Consider the following 20,461-nt stretch of genomic DNA (forward strand, 5'->3'; position numbering starts at 1 on the left):
GTTCAGCTTAACTGTTATCACTGGGAGGACTAACAGCAGCTCCTCATCTAGTGGCCAACACAGTCTTCTACACTTCCTTTTTACAGTGCAATTCAGAGAAATTACCATTTTGGTTTTGTCTTTTAAGAGGAAACTTTGCTGGGGCTGATTAACAACAGGCTTTTTGGTTTGGCTGTTATGGCCCATAGGCCAGCAGTTATAAAAACGATGAACCTATTACCAGAGTAGCTGGGTGGCTCAGAGGACTGGCACCATCAAAGCTGTGCCGCACCCTTGCACTTGAAGTTTGAATCCTTTCTCTCACTAAAATTCACAAGCAGTATTAGATCATCTGTCCTCTTTCAGGACAATTTTTTTTTTTGACAGCTTTGCCCTGCTAATGCTTGTAGAGAATATTTCAAATAGGTCTTGACCCTTTTCTCAAAAGTAATTAATACATATTCTTCACAAATATGCAAGAGCAATTTCTGGGCATGTTGGCACTCATGCACCTGGGGGACTATTATAAGAGAACACAAATATTGATCAACTAATTATAATTGATTAACTCAAAGGAAGATGAAGGAAAGCATAATGCAACTGTGGTTTATGAATAGTGGACTCTTATACGTAAGGCCAAAGCATTCCTTGCAAAGTGCTACTAACAGAAGATACACATGATACTCTTACATTTTGGTGAAGAATTAGGACTACAGAATGCCTGAATATATTAATACTCTGCCCTCTAAGATGGCAGAAAACTCTTTGCAAACTAATGGGCTACCAATCAAACAGGCTTGCACTTAATCCCCATGTTTTTTCCTAAGGCAAAATTAATACTTACAACAGATCTAGCAAACAGGGATTCTCTCCACCTTGCCTATTGTGTTAGAAATAGTGTGGTCAGCAGGACTAGGGAAGCGTACTTCACCCTGTACCGGGCACTGGTGAGGCAGGACCTTGAATTCTGTGTTCAGTTTTGGGCCCCTCACTGCAAGGAAGACATTGAGGTGCTGGAGCGTGTCCAGAAAAGCTCAGCTATGGCACAAATCTTATGAGGTGCGGCTGGGGGAGCTGGAGAAAAAGAGGCTCAGGGGAAACCTTATTGCACTCTACAACTACTTAAAGGGAGGTTGTAGTGAGATGGGAGTCAGTCTCTTCTCCCAAGCAACAAGTGACAGGGTGAGAAGAAACAGCCTCAAGTTGCACCAGGGGACATGTAGGCCGGATACTAGGAAAAATTTCTTCCCTGAAAGGGTGGTCAAGGATTGAAACAGGCTGCCCAGGGAAGTGTTGATTCACAATCCCTGGAGGTATTTAAAAGACATGTAGATGTGGGACACGGTTTAGTGGTGGCCTTGGCAGTGTTAAGTTCATGGTTGGACTCAATGATCTTAAAGGTCATTTCCAACGTAAGTGATTCTATGATTCTGTAATCAGTTACTGAAGATGTTCTGCAAAAGAGCTGCCCAATGTAAGTGCCTTCACTTTTGGCTTAAAAGTTTTGGAAGCTATTTGCAACTCTGAATTATTTCTGCTCTTTTTTAGTAAACTACTAAAAAGAATCAGTGAACTTGCTCACAGGTCTAGTTAAAAAATACGAGAAGTGTTACTGAGCCTAACTGATGGGCATATGCATGATACTTGGGAGGCAGAGTGCTAAAATAATTCTGTGGAGGAAGGTTAAGGTATATTCTCAAGAAAAATATTGCTTGAAAATATTGATTATACATCAAAATACAAATTGGATTCTTTGATAGTGAAGTAATGAATGCCTTTTGATTAGTTTACAAGTGGATATCATACAAGGGAGCTAAACATTTTGAATTGGGTCAGTAGTGCTGCTAACATTTATATCAGAGTTCCAGGGGAGTATATGTACACGGTTTTGTTCTGAAAAAACAAACGAGGGGAGCTGTAGACATGAATTCTGTAATTTACTTTTCCTTGCTGATTACAAATTTCCTTCCCTCCCTCCCTCCCCCTCCCTCCCCCTCCCTCCCCCTCCCTCCCCCTCCCTCCCCCTCTCTCCCCTCTCTCCCCTCTCTCCCCTCTCTCCCCTCTCTCCCCTCTCTCCCCTCTCTCCCCTCTCTCCCCTCTCTCCCCTCTCTCCCCTCTCTCCCCTCTCTCCCCTCTCTCCCCTCTCTCCCCTCTCTCCCCTCTCTCCCCTCTCTCCCCTCTCTCCCCTCTCTCCCCTCTCTCCCCTCTCTCCCCTCTCTCCCCTCTCTCCCCTCTCTCCCCTCTCTCCCCTCTCTCCCTCTCTCCCCTCTCTCCCCTCTCTCCCCTCTCTCCCCTCTCTCCCCTCTCTCCCCTCTCTCCCCTCTCTCCCCTCTCTCCCCTCTCTCCCCTCTCTCCCCTCTCTCCCCTCTCTCCCCTCTCTCCCCTCTCTCCCCCTCTCTCCCCTCTCTCCCCTCTCTCCCCCTCTCTCCCCCTCTCTCCCCTCTCTCCCCCTCTCTCCCCCTCTCTCCCCCTCTCTCCCCCTCTCTCCCCCTCTCATCCCCCTCTCTCCCCCTCTCTCCCCCTCTCTCCCCCTCTCTCCCCCTCTCTCCCCTCTCTCCCCTCTCTCCCCCTCTCTCCCCCTCTCTCCCCCTCTCTCCCCCTCTCTCCCCTCTCTCCCCCTCTCTCCCCCTCTCTCCCCCCTCTCTCCCCCTCTCTCCCCCTCTCTCCCCCCTCTCTCCCCCCCTCTCCCCCTCTCCCCCCCTCTCTCCCCCCTAGCTCCCCCCTCTCTCCCCCCTCTCTCCCCCTCTCTCCCCCCTCTCCCCCCCCTCTCCTCTCCCCCCCCTCTCTCCCCCCCGCTCTCCCCCCCCCCTCTCTCCCCCCCCTCTCTCCCCCCCCTCTCTCCCCCCCCCCCTCCCCCCCCTCTCCCCCCCTCTCCCCCCCTCTCCCCCCCTCCCTCCCCCCTCCCCCCCGCCCCCCCTCCCCCCCTCTCTCCCCCTCTCCTCCCCCTCTCTCCCCCTCTCTCCCCCTCTCTCCCCCTCTCTCCCCCTCTCTCCCCCCTCTCCCCCTCTCTCCCCCTCTCTCCCCCCCTCTCCCCCCCCTCTCTCCCCCCCTCTCTCCCCCCCTCTCTCCCCCCCTCTCTACCCCCCCTACCCCCCCCTCCCCCCCCCTCTCTCCCCCCCTCTCCCCCTCTCTCCCCCCCTCTCTCCCCCCCCCTCTACCCCCCCCTACCCCCCCTCCCCCCCCTCTCTCCCCCCCCTCTACCCCCCTCTCTCCCCCCTCTCTCCCCCCCCTCTCCCCCCCCTCTCTCCCCCCCCTCCCCCCCTCCCCCCTCTCCTCCTCCCCCTCTCTCCCCCCTCTCTCCCCCCCCTCTCTCCCCCCCCTCTCTCCCCCCCCTCTCTCCCCCCCCTCTCTCCCCCCCCCCTCCCCCCCCCTCCCCCCTCTCTCCTCCCCCCCTCTCTCCCCCCCTCTCTCCCCCCCCTCTCTCCCCCCCCTCTCTCCCCCCTCTCTCCCCCCCCCCCCCCCCCCCCCCTCCCCCCCCCCCCCCCCCCCCCCCCCCCTCTCCCCCCCCCCCCCCCCCCCCTCTCTCCCCCCCCCTCCTCCCCCTCCCCCTCTCCCCCTCTCTCCCCCTCTCTCCCCCTCTCTCCCCCTCTCTCCCCCTCTCTCCCTCTCCCCCTCTCTCCCCCTCCCCCTCCCCCTCTCCCTGTCTCCTTTCCTATTCTGGTATTCTGTCCACTTCATTACTTGTTACTTTGTTGATATTTTATGTTGCACAAAGTAAGAATAAGGTGCCAACAGGATACCATTTTAATTCTTGTTCATTTTAATGAAATGATTGTAGGAGTAAAGAATAAAGTGGTTTATGAAGTCAGTTGGGGCAATAGAAGAGTTGTGGATTCACTTTGTTTCTATGATTGTTTTATGGTTGTGTCTCAGAGCGCTGTAAGCTTTACAAGTCATACGGGATAGGCAAGCCTTGTTACTGCTATTGTACCGAATTGCAGGGCAGCCTCATGCCTGCTTAGATTGTGCAGGGTGTCTTGCATCTAAAAGGGAAGTTAACTGAGATTTCCTGTCTACCAGGGAGCACTCCAGCAGCACACTCATCCTTTTGGGGGATTCCCAGGCATATAGAATCCCAAAATATCATGCAATACTTCAGGTACTTACTGCATCCAGCCTAATAGGTGGAGTTTACCAGCTCCTCTCAAATGCCAGATTAAGATTGTCTCAGTTTCCTGCCAGAAGCCACATAATTTTAATTGTAGAAGTGCAGCTGTGCCTTCTGTCTCCTGAATACCTTTTCTTCAATGATGGGGAGGGATATTTTTGCGAAGTTATTTTTTTACATTTGTCATTGTCATGACTTCCAGTGATGATAGTGTCCTACTTTCCATTTTATCTACAGTGCCTTCATTGATTCAGGATGTCACTGCACTTTGTCAAACAACAAAAGTGTGTACGAGCAGTTTGAACACTGATGCTTCTTAGAAGCCCCAGTGTTTTGAGTGGTTGAGTTTAGTATGGAGAACTTTGTTCTTCTTTCTTTACAAAATAGCTCACAACAGCTTTATAAATTGCTATTACAGTTACACATACCTGGCACAGTGGTAGCAAATCACTTGGTAGCCTGGTAGTTAAAAGAGCCACTGACATTTACAAAAGACATCGTCTACCAGCATTCATGAATGAATCAAATGCTGTCTTGCAAGAGCATGCAAGTGAGTGGATTTTTAATCTGTGTGAAATATATACAAAGTAAAATGCAGTTTTAGTTATACTCATTGTCCATTATCTGATTATTTTTTATTTCCCCCAAGGAATTGCCTTGATATGTAATTGCCATGTTTGTTTTGTTGACTTGAAAGAAATAGAGGCTAATTAACTATTTTCAAATGATGCAACATGCATCTGGAGGGCAGTACTTTGTGATACAAAGTATATGTTAGGAGAGTTGTGAGTGATTATTTGCATTTTTTTAGCTAACCATGCAAGAAAGCTGGAATCGGACACTGTTCTGGGGGCTATCCTTGATAAACAAACCAGTTGTCATTCCTGTCTGGGGCTTTGTTCTTCTGAATCTCATGTCATGTCTTTTGTTCGTAACTGATAGTGAACATGCACAATATGAAATGACAATACATCAGGCTTGCAGACACCTTGCTATGTGGGCATCACCACAGGCCGAGATTCATGAAGGTAGCTGGTATCTGAGTAGCACTTCAGGCACATAACATATTTCCTAATACATTAACAGAGTGATTCATAAAACCTCTGCTTAGGTGCTGTGCTGTTCATAGGCACCATGGTAAGTACCAGAGGTATTCTTTAACTTTAAAGTTCTGCTTCTGTGCTAGGGGTTCATGTGACTACCATGGGATAAGGGAAAGAGGAGAGAACTACTTTGTGATGAGTGTGTAATGTTTAGAATACTTAGCGTGTGAAGACTGTCAGAAAGCATCAGGCTCCTCATCAACATTGATGAAGAGTATCTGTGTAACTGCCATTGAGGAGAGAGAGCTTGCAGGAGCATTGCAAAGAGAGCAAAGTAGGAGAGACTTTGCAGTTGAGGTAGTTTGTACAGATGGGAGTTTGAAGGGGAACTGGAAATTGTGCAAGACAGCATGGGGCTCCTAGGGCTGGTGCAATGGCAGTGATAATGGGCCACAGGGAGTGCTCCCCAGTGGACCAGCCAGCCATGGCACGTTTAGAGGTTTCAACCCAGGTCCAGAGGTAGGATGTGACCATCTTGGTCTCAGGCTGCTGGGAGGACGGGTGTCTCTCCTGAAGGCTGGGGGACAAAGGTAGCTTCACCTATGGGAGATGTGCTGTGGTCAGTGCTGAGCTGCCAGCTGAAGGAACTGCAGAAGGACCTGAGAAGGACTGCATATCATCAGGGAGGATAAACAGGAGCTTGGCAGCATCTTTCAAGGGTTCACTGAAGGGACAAGACCACCTTTCTACAGCAGATGGAGGCACCAATCTGTTGACCAGACTTGCTCGCAAGTGGTACCATGACAGGATAAGACACAATGTGTACAAACTGAAATACAAAACATTCTGTTAAAGTATAAGAAGGGTCTTTTCTACTGCGAGAGTGGTCAAACAGGTTTCCCAGAGAGATGTGGAGCTGATTTATGCAGAGCTAAGAATACCCTGCTACCTGTGTTTTACTAGGTAGCAGTCATAGCTTCATGCCCTTTGTATTAAATGTTTCCTTAGTTCAGTATTTTGAAGCCTTTAATTACAGGGAAAACATCATTTGATTAACTAGAAATACAGATTTTGTTTGCCAGGAAATTAAGAAGGGTATGCCCAAAGGCAGAATTTGACTGACTGCAGATTATTTTGACATTTTCCATTCTTGTCACTTTTATTCATTTCAGTAATCAGTAACAACAAACTAGATCAGAGGATGTTCCCTGTCCCTGAGGCCACGCAGTGCATTATGACACACATATGTACAGCTAAATCGTCTTGCACCTTTTTCTCCTCCTAACCTCACCTGACAAAGCAACTAACATGGTGGTTTTGCTGGGAAGAAGCCCTGGCTCAAGCATTCCTCCGAGCTGTGACCAGGGTTTGTCAGTAGGAGTGATAGCTGGCACAAGCCAAAACTGTGTTGCCAATTGCACCAAGAGCAAACCAGCCCAGACTATACCATGTCAGTGCTTCAGTACATCCTCTGGTCCTGTTGAATTTGTAATTCATGGATGTAGTCTATGATTCTGACTGGTCTAAATACGCAAAAGAACTTTACTAGCACAGTTCATTTAAGCAGGTATAAAACTAGGGTAGGTACCATCTTAGTCTAAGATCAGAAAGAAAACCATATAATCTGCACTTTAGGTGATATTAGAGGATATATCTTGCTGGCTGATGCTGTTAAGAGAGCTAATGCTCCTTTGCACCACTCCTGCTTCCCAGCAGTTAAATCCACACTTGAAGGCAAGGGTGATTGAGACACTAATGATAGCTGTAATGATGACATGTTTATTCACTTGTCTAGTAAATTATTTTGTGAAATCATGCTGTCATTATAGTAGAATTGTTAGAAAGACTTTTTGAGTAACTACACTTCAAGGGAAGAAAAGTATCTTTGTAAAAGCATGTCTTTGTTGGTGATCTGGACAGTGTGATGGAGTGCACCCTCACTCAGCAGGTTTGCCGACAACACCGAGCTGAGTGGTGTGGTCAGCACGCTGGAGGGAAGGGATGCCATCCAGAGGGACCTTGACAGGCTTGAGAGGTGGGCCCGTGCAAACCTTGGGAAGTTCAACAAGGCCAAGTGCAAGGTCCTGCATGTGGGTCAGGACGATCCCAAGCATAAATACAGGCTGGGCAGGGAACGGATTGACAGCAGCCTTGAGGAGAAAGGCTTGGGGGTGTTGGTTGGCTCACCACGGCCTGGCAATGCACACTTGCAGCCCAGAAAGTCAACTGTATCCTGGGCTGCATTAAAAGAAGCATGGCCAGCAGCTCGAGGGAGGCGATTCCTCCTCTCTACTCTCATGAGACCCCAGCTGGAGTACTGTGTTCAGCTCTGGGGCCCCCAACCTAAGAAGGGCATGGACCTGTTGGAGTGAGTCCAGAGGGAGGAGCATGAGGATGATCAGAGGGCTGGAGCACCTCTCCTATAGAGAAAGACTGAGAGAGTTGGGTGTTCAGCCTGGAGAAGAGAAGGCTCTGGGAAGACGTTATAGCAGCCTTCAGTACCTAAAGGGGCCTACAAGAAAGCTGGAGAGGGGCTTTTTACAAGGGCATGTAGTGATAGGGCAAGGGGGATTAGCTTTAAAATGAAAGAAGATAGATTTAAATTAGATATTAAGAAGAAATTCTTTCCTGTGAGGGAGGTGAGCCCCTGGCACAGGCTGCCCAGAGCAGCTGTGGCTGCCCCATCCCTGGCAGTGTTCCAGGCCAGGCTGGATGGGGCTTGGAGCAACCTGGTCTGGTGGCAGGTGTCCCTGCCCATGGCAGGGGGGGTTGGAACTAGATGAGCTTTAAAGTCCCTTCCAACAAACCATTCTAAGAAAAGAAAATCTTGATAATCTAATTTGTATTGTATTGTCTTTCAGAAAATCTGATTTCCCACTCAGCCTCCTCACTTTTAAGGGAGTTAAAGTATTTTCTTTATCACAAAGGATGGTGATCAAAGAGTGCTTTCATGGCAACAACCCAAGATTCCCATAATTTTCTCAAAAATGTTTGTTCTTTGAAGCATTTACACGCTTCACAATTTAGCATGGGGAAAAAAATATCCATTGCATGTATTAATTGGAGTATGTAAATAAACATTATATAAAAAAATCAAATTTCAAATAAGTTAAACTTTAGTTTTGGTTCTTTATATTTGTAGAGTGCATTATCCTTAAGAAAAATAGATGCTTTATTATATTTGAAAAAACTGTATTAAGATAGTGAAGTATTAGCAGAAGTCACAAAGACTGCACAACACACATGCTTAATACTTCAAATTATTTATAGATTTTATTTCTGTTAGAAACTTAACAATGCTTTTAAAGCGTCATTCTTTAGAATATTGATTACCAGATTGCCACAGCATTACACGTAGTAGATTTACGAACACATACAAAAAACCCTCCTCCTGTTTTCATTTTCTATGCTTTTTTTTAAAGCTGGAACTGCTTTATGGAAGAAAAGCTTTCAGATGGCACCGTTTTATAAAATACCAGAATTAATTCTGTGTATGATAACATCTACTTTTTAATTCTAAAATTAGCCATCTTTATCCTGTCGAAGTATCTATGGAGAGTGTCAGTAAATTGAGCCTCAGTCTGGCAGAGAATCAAGAGGATTCACATAGAGCAAGCCAGGCAAGCAAGTTTTGTAATTCTCATGGTAAAAGCAAAAAACGTGTGCCTGGTTTGGTTATTTTAGTCTGCTCTATCTTAATTTTACATAGAAAGCTTTGGGAAAGGGACCAGTTGTCTTTAAGTTAGTTGCAATTTAATTTAAAAAGTTAAAATACATGTACAGTACTTCAGCAGATAATAGACAGCTCTCAAATGTTTAAAACATTTTTAAAAATGTATTTTATTAGAATTCACATATATTTGTGAATTTTACTCTGTTGTCTGAAAAAGTCATAATTTACCTACCTGAAAAGTTGTGGTTTGGTGAGCTTCATTCATAATTATGACATTGAAAATGTTTTAAGCTGAAATCTGAGATGAAGCATGCTGAACAAAGAATATAGCTATATGTATTACTGCTTCAGTACAGCAAATAACCATCTTTTAAAGTTTAACGTTTCTTCTCAAGATGTCTTGGGAGTATTTTGATTTCAAAGGATCAGGACCCATGTGATAACGTTTTTCTTGCATTTAGAGGGTAACATGTACCCTCTACCCTCCCATAAAATGCAGAGCGTTCTGCATGTTCTTCCTTGTTTTCCAATGGCAGCCAAGGGCTGTTGGTTTGGGAGCCACTTGCCAATTCAGATGTAAAGCAAGGGGAAGGGAACCTGCTGCTTCAAATGTTTTAGCCAATTAACAGACATCAGGTCAGTTTACCAGATTCTGTAGGGGTTCCTTTTAGTTTACATAGGGAGAACTGAAAAGACTGAAACAATATTACCTATTGATTTAAGCATGAAAGTTTTTAAAAGGCAACTCCTGTACCTAATTTTCAGTCTCTTCCAATGGCATTCCCCGATGCATTTCTCATTCTCTGAAATGAACTCTAGCCCATTCACTGGTAGTGACATGATCCTTCCTTTTTGTAAATACATACCTGTCTATACTAAAAAAGGTACTAAACAGAGACATCGTTAAGTGATTCCTTGCTGGCCTAGGTAGGCTGCATGATGTCTTACTGTATTGTACCATGAGCAGCTGTACTGAGGATGGATGCTGCCATTCTGTTGTTCTTTGTGCCTACACGCAGTGAACTCTGTGAAGTAAAATTGTATTTAGCTTCTGTTTTTTAGAAAGGCTTGGATAACAAGGTATTGCTAATATTTTTAAAACCTTTGACTATGTGAAGAAATTCAGCAGAATAAGGATGGAATTCATTTCACCTACTTTTATATGTCTAAAAATTAAGTGTCTAACTGTGAGGTACAGTAGATCTCTCTGTCATCAGAGGAAAAAAAGGGGAACCTCTAGAGAATGATTCTGAGCTAGCAAGTATAGTTATCTCTGTCCGTGGGCTGCAGAAGGACTCTAGAGGACTGACTTAGGCTGGTCCTGTTTGGAAAGACAAATGCCATCCATATGCCATCCATCTTTTCAGTGACTGAACCAGCGTAAAATGCACGGGGATCTAAATCTACAGGCTTCTCCTTACCATGGTTTCCACTAGAACCTGCTTGTTCCAATATAATCCAATATAAGTTTCCAAAAGTGGAGGATCATTTTGTGTTTGTTCTGAGAATTCTAGGCACATTGCTCTATAAACTGAAAATAAAATTCAAATTAAGTTACCTTTTTAGGATTCATATTGTTAATCCACAGTGAGCTGTTTGGTTTTTTAGATGTGAATAGTTTAAGTTTTAGCAGATTTACACCAAACAAGTCAAATTATATAATTAGTGATTTGGTTTTCTTATTAGACAGCCATAATTCAGATGATGACATTTTTTTAGTCTGTTAACATTTCTCTGTAAACATTCCTATTCCATTCAAATTAACAAATTAGTTTTATAGCTGTGTGTAAACTCCTACTTTCCAGCGAGTCCAGGATTTACTTACTCAGCCAAAGCACTGCAGACCTGCGTGGTTACATCTATCCCACCATTGTGCAGACATTGTATAACTTAGATTTTCAAAATACTTTACAATCATTTTGAAACTTTAAATTCTGTATAATAGTTCTAAAGACAAAAACAGGTAAGTGTATTGTTGGCAATAAGGGATACGTTTTTTTTCTTTTAACTGCGTAATTTGCAGTTTTGAAGGGTGACATTCTATCTTTGAATGCTCATGAGCAGTTTGTATTGCTGACAAAATCTATGTTATCACTGACAGGGACAAGAAGGTAAGCTGGGCTCTGAACACTGGAAGAGGAAAAAGCTACCATTGAATACTAAATAAAACTGTCTTTCTGATTGATCCATGCACTTCTGTAGCATGAATATTTTCTGCCCATGAACATTTTTTATCTGCATATTGGGAAGCTGGACAGTTAGTTAATTTGAAGTGTAAAATTTTTAAGCAGATGATAATTTCTTGTCTTTGTGTCCTTTTAAATAGGAACAGATGTCTCAGGTGTTAGATGCGATGTTTGAAAAGCTGGTTGAAGGAGGGGAACATGTCATTGATCAAGGGGATGATGGTGACAACTTCTACGTCATTGATAGGTGAATCGCTGTGTCTTATTATAGCACAAAGTATTATGCAGAAGTCGACTTAAAAAAATCTATTTCTCTACATACTTGTATTTAACTCTTACATATGTTTGCATGGGGGAAAGGAAACAGAACGCATGTGGACCAGTATGGCTCTGCCTGAGCTACAGAGAGCGGTTTTTGAAAGGAGGCAGATTTTTTGTATGGAAATATTTTCCTGTCCTCTTTATGTATTGCTACATCCCAAAAGCTGTTTTTTGTTTTTTGTTTGGTTTGTTGTTTGTTTGTTTTAATGGGAAGACATCTAATACAAAACACAATGGAAAAAGTTTTATAACTCAGTATTTGAAATCTGACTGCATTTCAATACTGTCTGTAGACTTTCATGTTTAGATGAATATTGTTAGACTTTGAGTTGCTGAGTTATTACTCTTCATTTGGTGATCTGTACTGGGGAAAGCAGGTAACTCAGTAAAACCCCAGTTATCGATTAATGTCGAACTGGGGGGGTTAGGAAGAGCATTTACTTTGGCATCCTTCACTAGTCTGTCGGCACCAGGCTTCAGCCAGGCCATCCCAAAACATCTGTTCTTATTTGAACCTTTAGTTATAGGCTAACACGGTGATTTCTGCAAGTGTCTGAAAGAAATATTATGCTAGAACTCTAAAAGAAATGCAGAAGGTTTTGGTCAGTGTAGATCGGTATAACCAGCCAGTCAAAAGAGGTGATTAGCCCACTGTATTTAGCATGGGTGCAGCCTCCCCTTGACTACTGTGTGCGGTTCTGGGCCCCACAATTTCAGAAGGACGTCGAGTTACTGGAATGTGCCCAGAGGAGGGCAACAAAGCTGGTGAAAGGGCTGGAAGGCATGTCCCGTGGGGAGCGGCTAGGGACTTTGGGTTTGTCTAGTTTGGAGAAAAGGAGGCTGCGGGGCGACCTCATTGCTCCCTACAGCTCCCCGGGGACGGGGAGGTGGAGAGGGAGGCGCTGAGCGCTTCTCCCTGGGATCCAGCGAGAGGACACGTGGGAATGGTCCAAAGCCGTGCCAGGGGAGGTTCAGACTTGACATTAGGAAGCTTTTCTTTACTGAGAGGGTGGTCAAACCCTGGGACAGGCTTCCTGGAGAGGTGGTTGATGCCCCAAGCCTGTCAGTGTTGAAGAGGCATTTGGACAGTGTCCGTAATAACATGCTTTAGGTTTTGGACAGCCCTGAACTGGTCAGGCAGCTGGACTAGATGACCGCTGTAGGTCCCCTCCAACTGAAATATTCAATCAGAAGACTGTAGAAGTGTGCCAGGATTCTCTGCTGAAGAGTCAGTTGTTCAGCTTTGTGAGGTTACAGTTTGTCATCTCTTATCCAAAATGCTGCAGGGACTTCACAGTATTCTGTCAGCCTCGCAGTTTTTAGGAGCAGTGAATCACCTCTGAAGTCCCTTAGCAATGAAATCATTGTACAGATTTTTGCATTACATTCACATGGTTTATCAGCACATACCATACAAGTATTTAACACTGAACAAAATGATGTCTCAGCATCAATGGCTATGTCATGTTTTACAAGATACCAGATTTTACTGCACTCCCAAATAAAAAAAAAAAAGTTATTAATTTAATGATGGGGAGAATTTCACAATATATGAGATAAATACTTATCTTTATTTCATAATCTTATGTTACTTTTCATATACATACCTTTTGTTTCCTACATCTCCTCTATTATGTTATAAATTACTACTTTAAGATATTTTAAATGTTAAATAACTTGTATTATTATTTCAGTGATCATATCATAGCAATTTTTGCAAAGACTTGTTACATTCATTTTAAGTGTGTTTAAAATGAAGTTGAGAAACAGATACTAAGTTGGATCTTAATTTTTAATAAGTTCTGGTGATCAATAGATCAGTGTACATCCAGTCTATCTTTAAACTGAGTTAATGTAAAAACTAATAATCCTATCCTTCCCTTTAAAAAGGGTCTATTTTTATTATTATGGAAGTGATTAAGATGTCTCTGCAAGGTGTTTAATATCATATAAACAAGAGAATGTATTTCAAATGCTTTGTCTTTGGAATTCATGGTATTAAAAAGATAGTGAGAGGCTGCTTAGCAAAGGACTGAATTTTTCTCACTGTATTTGTATATTTTATTAACAGAGGTACATATGATATTTATGTAAAATGTGATGGTGTTGGGAGGTGTGTTGGAACCTATGATAACCGAGGAAGTTTTGGTGAGTTAGCCTTAATGTACAATACACCCAGAGCAGCTACAATTATAGCTACCTCTCCTGGTGCCATCTGGGGTTTGGTAAGTGAAATACTTGTTTTATGAAACTATTTGTTTTAATTATTTTATATAAATCACATTGATATTTTATATTAGAGTAAAAAAATCAATTATAATTTTGGAAAGTTTCATTTTGAAAATTGTGAGAACTCTAAACGCAATACTGTCTTTTTTCCAGAATCTGAGAAGCAAACCCAAGGCTTGAAAAAACACTGATTGTTTTTTGTTTTGTTTTGTTTTATTCTGTTTTAATGAGAATTTCCCAAACTGCAAACCCCTTGACAATTACTTAGGCGCATATATAAAATATTTTCCCACATCTTGATAGGAAATGCCTTTGGTTCCAGAGTAGGATTCAAATACGAGGTTATTTATCAGTGTTACACTATCTGGATCTTTGACAACAGTAATAGAATTTACCAGAAGGGTGAAACTGGGATAGCCATCTTCTTCAAGTTGTACATATCAGTCTAATGACTAATCCCAAGAGAACATTTCCCTGTTGAAACGAAAGGTGTGTTTTTTCACCAACTTAATCCACATGACTTTAGGGATCATGGCAGGGTTTAGGACACTACCAGAATGGCTTTAAATTGGATTGGGTTGTATCGGCCAGCAAATTCCATCTGTGGCAGGGAAGGCTTGCAAAGCATTTTACCTCTGTCACCAGGACACAGTCATGTGAAGTTAAGAGAATGAAACAGTATACGTGTAGTTTTTCCATCTGTCTGCTTTACTTGGTTTGCCAAATACTAAAGAACATCCAGCTGGCTGTTTAGGGAACCGATGAGTCTTATTCTGCTAAAACAGCAGAAATTGGACTGTGCCCTAAGACCCAGACCCATGTATTTTGGTTCTGTTTGTATAATATAAAAACCTCTTTGAGTACATAGTGATATGTATGGGACTCAGAATGATGAATAAAATTTGTAAATTAAATATTTAAATATTGAGGATTTCTTAAATATCTTAAGTTACCCACTCAGCGTTCATCATTTAGCCAACCTGTCTAAGGTAAATTCTATACCCTCTGTAAGTAAACTGTGTATGTATTCTAAGAGCAGAGCTTTTCAACAATGTGAATCAGGTAAGGAGTTTACTTTAGGAGCTTTTGATTGACCTTTAGAGGAGTCTTTCTCAACTGACTGCATGGGGAGACTACCCAGCTAGTTTGGTGGCTACGCTGAGTGACTAAAATTGGGTAATTTGAGCGTATTCAGCCACTTCTGAAGTATTTTCTATGACACATGCATTTTCTGTTAACAAACTCTCATTTTCTCTTTGTGTTTACAGGACAGGGTAACATTCCGAAGAATCATTGTAAAAAATAATGCCAAAAAGAGAAGAATGTATGAAAATTTCATTGAGTCATTGCCGTTCCTGAAATCTTTAGAAGTAAGATTTGTATTGCTTTATTTTAATGGCTGTATCAGAGATACCTACTAAGATTCTGCTTTTGCAAGGTTACATTTGGAATTCAGATTTTCTCCACAATAAAAGTTTGTATACTTTTGTTTTGGAACAAGACCATATTTTTTATATTTCTTAATTTTCAGGATAAAAAAATATTGTTAATATTGTATTTAAAAAACACCTGTGGTTTTTTTTACCTTTACCTTAATTTTCTTAAGCTTGATTTTACTAGTTATTAGCCCATAAAAATAAACAATGACATAGGGAATATAAAAATATTTTCATTTAACAGCTACAATTTTACATGCATGCTTTTCTGAAAATAATTTTTGAAGACTTGGGATATATGGACTTCTTACAAAAATGGAAATTCTATCAAAAGGTCTAGCTGTTAAGACTATAATATACCCTCTGGAACAATGTTCAGTAGTTCTTCCTTTTTTTAATGGTTATCAAAACAGGAGAATAATGATAGACTATTCTGTGCAAAGATTCATGAAAGGAAATATGAAAGGGATTTCTGAATATAAAATATTGTAAGGTAACCAAATATTTCTTACATTTTCTTTTTTTAAATGAAGGTATCTGAACGTTTAAAAGTGGTTGATGTGATTGGCACCAAAGTGTACAAAGATGGAGAACAAATCATTGCTCAGGTATGGTTTATTTCTAGTTTTAGTTTTTCCTTTCCAATAGGTAACAATTACAATGTTGTCTATAGACAATACATACTTTTAAACTATTTTTCTTTCTCAGATGAAACCAAACCAATGAATCTTGCATCTAAGAGGGGTGATCATTTTGTTTCAGAACTAATTTTTCACTTATGGTCCTTTGGAAAACATCTCTCTTTCTTGGTATGAATTAAGGAGTCAATGTTTTTCTTATGCTTAGAAATTCGAAGTATATAAAAGAATGATTGGTTCCAATAAGGAGCACTGAAGACTTACCTTGGTTAAATTGTTAAAATTGTTAAAATATAATCTTTTGAAGAAGAATGCAGAGGTAAACTCTTCAGGGTAGGCAGTGGAGACTGTCTTGCTCCAAAGTAGTTATTGGATATTAGATAGCCCTTGGATGCTTTTTATACTGGAAACTCTGTAAGGGAAATAATTTGAAAGGAATACAAAGGTGGAGAAACAGGAGTAAGGATCCTAAAATCTTCCATATTACTGTTTTTCTCTGCTTTTTGTATAAGGCACAGTCAGCTGTGTCTTTTCATGAAAAGGCCTTGCTGTCAGTTCTGTATAGAAGTTTTGATTATGTGCCTAGAATATGGTTTTCACATTAAAAGTTATTTATTTTGCAACAGGTATCAAAAAGATGAGCTTCAAGGCACTGGCTCAAATATTTTAATTTTACCATGAAACTAAAAAGGAAGTTTCACATTTCCTTTACTTACTTCTTTTTTAATTTTATTTGTCGTCGTCTTCTACAGGGTGACTTGGCTGATTCTTTCTTCATTGTGGAATCAGGAGAAGTAAGGATTATAATGACAAGGAAGGTAAACATCCATAAACCACAGAATGGTTTTTTCTAAAAATCTTGATGTATTCTAAGTGTTACGCAACTATGCTACCATTGGTACTGATTTTGCTTATCCAGTCCTGTGTTCAGCGTCTCTCTCTCTCTTGTTCTCTCTCTTCCTTTCTTTTTTTCACGTGGTATTTCAGGGTAAACAAGATGTAGAAGAGAACGGAGCAGTTGAAATAGCTCGATGCTCGAGAGGACAATATTTTGGAGAACTTGCTCTTGTAACTAACAAACCACGAGCCGCTTCTGCATTTGCTCTTGGCACTGTCAAATGTTTAGGTATTGTTCGATAATATTTTATATCTAATAGAAAAAGATAAATAATCTCTGGTGGTTTTTATTGTGAACTCTGTCTTCCTCCAGAATGCAGGATTTAATTACATTTACCCAGATAAGACTGTTTAAGTACATCATCTGTTACTGTGTATTCCTATTTACATTATTCATCTGCAGAAATTATTTGCAATTGATAACTGGTATTAAACACTAATTCTCCAACATTTCTCTGATCACATGGAAGTAAAAATTGGGTTAGGACAGTACAGAGTATTGCTGCAAACCGTTTATAGCTATCAGATAAATGTCTAAGGCTCTGCAGAAAGATGAAGAATTTCTTTTCTCAGTAGGCTGACCCTCATCCAAGAAAAAACTGTGGCAAAAATCCTGACCTATTTATCACCATAACTTAAGCTTTAACAAAGCCTTTGTCTTCACTAGCCATCAATTTAATCATTCTGTCACACTGTAGTCTCAGGCACAGGAAGAGCAAGAACTGTAAGAGCTGGGCTCATGGACAACCCTTTGCATCCATTGCTTTTCATGGTCTGAAGTTTAGCTCCTAAATATTTGTATATAATTATGGGAAAGCTGTAAACTGCAAAGATGGATTTGGCATTCTTGATTGACAGCTTGATTGCCAAGCCAGTAACCAAAAAGTTTCTCACTTACTTAAAAAGGTATTATTTTTAAAATCCTCATCTCCAAACACAGATGATGGGGCAATACAAGATCAAAGATGGTAGGAAAGAGTAAGAGGCCGCGGTGAGTAAGGGTGTCATTACCCAGTATGGGTGAGTCACGAAGATCTCTGGCACTTCCCAAACAGCAGAGATCTTGACCTTTTCTCAGGAGCCCAGGAAACTAGGCCACCAGTTTGGAAGCTGGCTGAAGTATGAAGTTTCCTTCCTGGCCTATAGGCTAGAACTGTAGAGGATAACATTATGTAATAAGGTAAAGAGAATATTCTGGTTGGCTATACATTGACATTGCATGTGAATGACAACCTCCAGCCTTTTGTACATTTGCTGAGAAATAAATATGTATTACAGTTTCCACTGTGGATGTAAGCAAGAAGAAATAGTAAGGAAATACACTAAGTTAGACCCCAAATAGAGCCAACAACATCAGCAAAGGGTGTGGTGTTTTTTTTGGTTTTTTTTGTGAAATCTCAAGGGTACTTTGCGGGAGAATCCAGGCCTCTCCAGACTTCTTCAGCAGGTCTTGGGTGACAGAAATCTTAATATGAATATATTTTCAAAGTAAGAAACACAGGAAATTCTAAGTTTGTTTATGAAGTTTCAAGACAGCAATGTGTTGGTTGATCTTGGTTTTGCTATGATAGGTGGTTCTCTTCTGTGCAAACAAGTACATGCCTCAGTAGTATCTGTCCTGTTATCGTTTAAAATTTTACATTGGAATGTCATGAACACCAAGATTAGTGTCTGCAACTGACAAGCACGTTATATTCTTTCTCTTTCTCTCCCCTTTTATCTTAGTTATGGATGTGCAGGCATTTGAAAGGCTTTTGGGACCTTGTATGGAAATTCTGAAAAGAAACATTGCAAACTATGAAGAGCAGCTAGTTGCTCTGTTTGGAACAAACATGGACATTGCCGATCCCAGTGCATGAACTAAACATTGGAGCAACAAGATCTGTTATGAGAATATAGCACAGTAGTGGTTAGTCCACTGAGAAATTGTCTCTCTTCCTATAGATGCCAAGCATTTTCTGTGATTTTAAGGGTGGGTTTGGGGGTATTTTTTTGACTTATTACAGTGGAAATACTAGTAAACAAAATAGGAATTTAATAAATTGTGGGCTTGATTTTTAAAAGTGCTTAGCATTGATGGTTCCATCTGGCATTAAGATGACCTGTATTAGCACAGCACCTTTGAAAATCAAGTCCTTTACCACAGCATTTCCTTAAAGAGTAGATTTCAAAAAAAACCCACATGCGATGAACTTGTTAAACCAGCTTCTGTTCTTCAAAAAGGTTACAACTTTTCTGGAAAGACTGTTAGTTTGAATGTGATATGTTGAAAGTATTAGTGCACACAAAGTGTTTATATGTATTAATACAGAAGATATACAGTAGATATTACTTTCTGACTATTACAGTTGTCATGATTTTATGTTGCATTTATCACAGATGTAGTGAATCACAGACTAATCGTAAGATAAAGCATGACAATGCATTTTGTGTAACACTCATGACCCAAATCTGATTTTTAACATATTGTAATTTGTTTTAAAGTCCTCTTTGTTTAATATGTCATGTTTCAGCACGACATTGTAATATCTTATGCAATTCAGAGGACTTGTATATTTTTGCAATAAACTGCATTTTTTATTGGTTACATATATTCTGTACAGTCTAGAGTTAGGACAGCTGACAAATTAACCTTAATGCTTTAAAAGCAAAGGTATAGGTCATTGTCATGTTCTACCTAATCATACATAACCTATATTGTTTTCCTTCTCCCTTGTTTATATTATGCATTTTGTCTCTATCTATGCTTGTTCTCTAGTTAATTTTTTTAGATCTCACTTTTTTATCTGTTAAATCTTATACCTATTTCAAATGACATGATCTCTGTATATCTCTCTTCTTGCAGTCTAATGTTAGCTGTCAAAGACCAGATTCAGTTACTGAAGTGATTTGATGTTGAAAGCCATGCTAAACTAAGCTTGTCCTTGAAAAATCCTTATCAGGAAGTGCAAAAATACTTTTAATTTGAAAGATCAATACTTCAAAAGCTTTGCACAACTCTGGAAAGTATGTCATTGTTAAAGCTAACATGTCATGCTTTCAAAATCCTGTAGGTCATCATAAATTACTATCATCTTTTTAGCCATAATAGCATGGGATACCTTCTGAGACTGAGGAGAGAGAGTATCATCTTAATTAGGAGCACAGGGCTCATTGCTTACAAGGGTCTGTGGCTGGATTTCAGGCCCAATCCAATTTTAATACTGCTTACTGACCTACCTGTGGATGTACATGGAAAGCTAGTGCACATAATGACGATCAGCAGTAGTTCTGCCAAAATGATACAAGAATTGTAGGAAGGCTGCTTGTGCCCTGTTCCAAACACCTGAATTGTAACATCTTTCCTTCTTAGATAATGACTTTTCTATTGCCATATATTTGTGTATGTTGATGTAATTATTATCCTATAGTTAGTGAGATGTTCTGACAATTTATATAATCATACCTGTATATGAAATCATGATTATATAATATGATAAAAATATATAATTTATATCATAAAGTATGGTATAAATTATAAGTCAGATTCCTAACAAAATACAATCTGAGCAAAATTTATAAATGTCATTTTTTTTTACCTAGAAACCTGGTACGAATAATTGCACATATGATAACTTGCCTTTGTACTTTTGATTTATGGAAAAAAAAAGAGAAGCCTGTTATACTAGAAGGAAATATCAGGTAACCAAAATCTATACTCTTGTCATTCTGTATGCTTAATCTCTAAAAGCTACCTATATTTTGCACTAGCTTGATGTGATTAAGAAAAATGCTAGAAATTACTTGTATGGCAGTAAACTACAATCAAGGCCATAAATGCCAGTCATGATATTTTCAATATTGTTGGTTATATTTAAAGTTTCCTTACAATAAACAACACTTTTATATATAAAAATGTTTATTGATATTGTTGTGTTTTAATTCCATTATCATAAAGTTACAAGTAACCTA

The 20,461-nt window shown here is 40.7% G+C and overlaps 1 protein-coding gene across 2 annotated transcripts in view; it reads left to right on the plus strand.

The window, feature by feature from the left end:
* The window catches only part of PRKAR2B (protein kinase cAMP-dependent type II regulatory subunit beta), a 92,636-nt gene extending 72,230 nt beyond the window's left edge, over positions 1 to 20,406 (plus strand). For both annotated transcript variants that reach the window (XM_037390035.1, XM_037390036.1), the window contains exons 5-11: positions 11,130 to 11,236; positions 13,382 to 13,535; positions 14,808 to 14,909; positions 15,509 to 15,583; positions 16,366 to 16,431; positions 16,601 to 16,739; positions 18,236 to 20,406. In XM_037390035.1, coding sequence (XP_037245932.1) covers positions 11,130 to 11,236; positions 13,382 to 13,535; positions 14,808 to 14,909; positions 15,509 to 15,583; positions 16,366 to 16,431; positions 16,601 to 16,739; positions 18,236 to 18,369 — 777 coding nt within the window. In that variant the 3' untranslated portion in view covers positions 18,370 to 20,406. The remainder of the gene's footprint in view (positions 1 to 11,129; positions 11,237 to 13,381; positions 13,536 to 14,807; positions 14,910 to 15,508; positions 15,584 to 16,365; positions 16,432 to 16,600; positions 16,740 to 18,235) is intronic.
* The last annotated feature ends 55 nt before the right edge of the window (positions 20,407 to 20,461 follow it).

This window comes from Falco rusticolus, chromosome 5 (genome assembly GCF_015220075.1).
Source record: "Falco rusticolus isolate bFalRus1 chromosome 5, bFalRus1.pri, whole genome shotgun sequence".
In the NCBI taxonomy this organism is placed as follows: Eukaryota; Metazoa; Chordata; class Aves; order Falconiformes; family Falconidae; genus Falco; species Falco rusticolus.